This window comes from Rutidosis leptorrhynchoides, chromosome 9 (genome assembly GCF_046630445.1).
Source record: "Rutidosis leptorrhynchoides isolate AG116_Rl617_1_P2 chromosome 9, CSIRO_AGI_Rlap_v1, whole genome shotgun sequence".
NCBI lineage: Eukaryota > Viridiplantae > Streptophyta > Magnoliopsida > Asterales > Asteraceae > Rutidosis > Rutidosis leptorrhynchoides.
In genome coordinates this window covers 226,745,088-226,748,097 of record NC_092341.1, presented here as the reverse complement: position 1 = coordinate 226,748,097, position 3,010 = coordinate 226,745,088, and the positions used below count along the sequence as shown (strand labels likewise).

The 3,010-nt window shown below is 32.4% G+C and overlaps 1 protein-coding gene across 1 annotated transcript; it reads left to right on the top strand.

Moving 5' to 3' along the window:
- Positions 1-1,714: 1,714 nt before the first annotated feature.
- Positions 1,715-3,010, top strand: LOC139868559 (epi-neemfruitin B synthase L1AT-like). Its single transcript, XM_071856894.1, has one exon. It carries the CDS (start codon positions 1,715-1,717, stop codon positions 3,008-3,010), a length of 1,296 nt encoding a protein of 431 aa, XP_071712995.1.

Genomic DNA, 3,010 nt, shown 5'->3' with positions numbered 1-3,010 from the left:
AGGCTCTAAGAGTCAGTCAAGTTGCTAATAAATCGACGTTTGCTGTCGACTAAATAACTAGAGCCGTATGAATTAAATAAAAATTAATCTAAAAGTGTTGTTCCCTCCGATCCACAAAGAGTCCCCCTCCCCCCCCCCCCCCCCCCCCCCCCCCAACACCCCACCCCACCCAAAAAACAAAAAAAAAAAAAAAAAAAAATTGAATTAAGATGCTACAAGGAAAATGAGCTTTTAGTAACGAGAACTATTGATCAATAATAACACTAAATTTGTAACCAAATCTAGTTAGTGACCAAAATAGGTTGGTCACTTCTCCTTACCTAAAATTTGTCACAAAACGTTATTACAGACCAAAATACTAAAAGTTGATCACTATAGTGACTATTTGTTTGGTGACTGATATCGTATAGTAACAAAAAATTTGTAAAGAATTTTTTTTTTGGTAACTAAATAGCATTATTAGTGACTAAATAATAAGTTTTCACTAATAGATCGTTACAAATGATCATCTTTCTTATAGTAAGCTATTTTATTAAAATGTTTGTTTTGTCATTTATCTAATATGTGCCGTTCAAAAAAAAAAAAAAAAAAAAATCTAATATGTTATCGAAATTAATTAGTTTCCTCAAATAAATAAGTGACACAAGAAATTATGAGTTGTTTTAATTACTTCCATATTTAGTTTCGTTTTTACTCTTTTCATTCTGGCTCAACTTAGTTGTTGTTGGGTTTTCATGTACTGTACTGAACATTGTATTCCATTTTCTATATATTTAAAAAAAGTTTTGTCGCCGTTTAAAAAGTATATATAAAAATGATAGAATGATAGAATTGGAGTTTAGTGATTTTTCTAGTATTATTTTTACCATACCGTATTTACCTGCCTATCATGAAACGAAGGTTGCGGATTTCTTTCGCTATTGTTCATCCTTGATCCATATGTGGTTGGTCAAATTAGACAAATGTACTGTTTATTTTAGAATATTAGTAAATAAATTTTAAAGTGAATAGGAGTGTGCACCATTTAATTTCAAATCAAATATCGAATTGAATCTAAACAAAAAAAAAAAAATTAAACCGAATTTTTTAAACGGTTTTCGAATCGATCGAAACTGGAACCAAATTCGTAATTTAGTTTTTAGTTTGGTTTTTAGTTTTGAAAATTTTAAATTTGATTATCCGAAAATCGAATTAAAAACTGGATTCAGATTAATAACATATTAAAACATATTTATAATTATAATATTATAATATTCATATTATATTTAATGTATTATTACATTTTTATTAAACAATAAACATGTTATATACCTTGTATACTTAAATTAATTCCACAACACTTATTCCTAATTTATATGTAAGTTTATGTTGGTTAGGATTTTTATTTTTAATGATTTTCGGTTTTAATCGAAACCACACCAAAATCAAATTCGGTTTTCGGTTCGGTTTTGGTTATGGTTTTGATATTTAAATTTGGTTTCGGTTTGATTTTTGGTTTTTATTTTATAAGTTTTAAAATCAAAAACATCGAATCGAATAAATCGAAAATCGAAAATCGAACCGATGAACGATGAATCTAATATAAGCAAGACAAAAGTTGCAATTTATAAATATTTGAATTTCCACGTATACAAGTTTTCGAGATATATAAAGAATAACATGACTACATGTTTTCTTTTATCTTGAAATAACCAAGAAGATGATCATCCCAAGGATGACTCGATTTGGGAGGATCAGGCTACTTCATACAATCATATCTACAGAAACCATTAAACCTTCTTCTTCAACACCTTCACACCTCAAAACTCATATGCTTTCAGTGCTTGATCACATAGCACCCAACATTCACTTGCCATGGTTATTTTTCTACCAAAACTACAAAAATAATGATATCGAAATCCTAAAGAAGTCATTATCCCAATCTTTAACACATTACCATACTTTCGCAGGTAGACATCCCTCACCTTTTGCACCTCATATCGACTGTAACGATAAAGGCGTTGTGTTCATGGAAGCTTCTAATGATCGAAAACTTGATGACTTCATTAATATTAAAGATGAACATGATAAAACTCTAGACCAACTCATTCCTAATTCTCTAGGTTGTGCTAATAACAAAAGTAGCCCTAATATGATGGAGGTGCAGTTGAACCATTTCACGTGTGGTGGAGCCGCATTGGTTGTGACCATATCACACAAGGTTGCTGATGCATTCACTATGGTCAAGTTCATGAACCACTGGGCTAATGTCGCACGCGGTGGATCAGCATACCCTACATCTTTTTCTTCTTACATTGGTGACATGAAACTTTTGGAGCGCTTAGCGGCCGCAGTTCAACTTCAACCAAAAAGGGAAGAAGTAAAACTTGCAACAAAAAGATTTGTGTTCCCTAATTCAAAACTACACGAGCTCAAGCGCAAGATTAACGCCATATGCGCAACTCCTGTTAATCCTTCTCGAGTTGAATCATTGTCATCTCTATTATATAAATGTGCAGTAGATGCAGCTGCAACAATATCAAGTTGTTTTCAACCGTCAAGTTTGACTACAGTGGTGAACTTGAGGAATAAGGTAGAAGGTACACTCATTCCTGATTCAACAGTCGGTAACTTTGTAATGGGCGCAACTGCAAAGATGGCGGATTCAAATCAAATTAAGTGGGATTACGTTATCACTAGTTTAAGGAAAGAGATAATGGAACTACGAGGATCGAAAGATAATGAAGAGTTGGACAAGAAGGTAGCAAAGAATATGTTATCGATTGTGAATAATCGAAGTAGAAACTATGTAGCTACAAGTGTGTGTCGGTTTCCGTTTTACCAAGTGGATTTTGGATGGGGAAAGCCGGTATTAGTAATTTTAAGAAGCGAAAATACGGGTGGTGATCTTTTTGTTTTGATGGATGCTCCTCATACAGATGGTATTGAAGCAACAGTACAATTGGATGAAAAAGAAATGGCTATTTTTCAGAAGGATAAAGAACTTCTTGCATACGTTGAAGATATCTGA

Bases quoted from the DNA above. Each gene is read 5' to 3' on its own strand.
- LOC139868559 (XM_071856894.1), top strand. From the start codon at position 1,715: ATGACTCGATTTGGGAGGATCAGGCTACTTCATACAATCATATCTACA.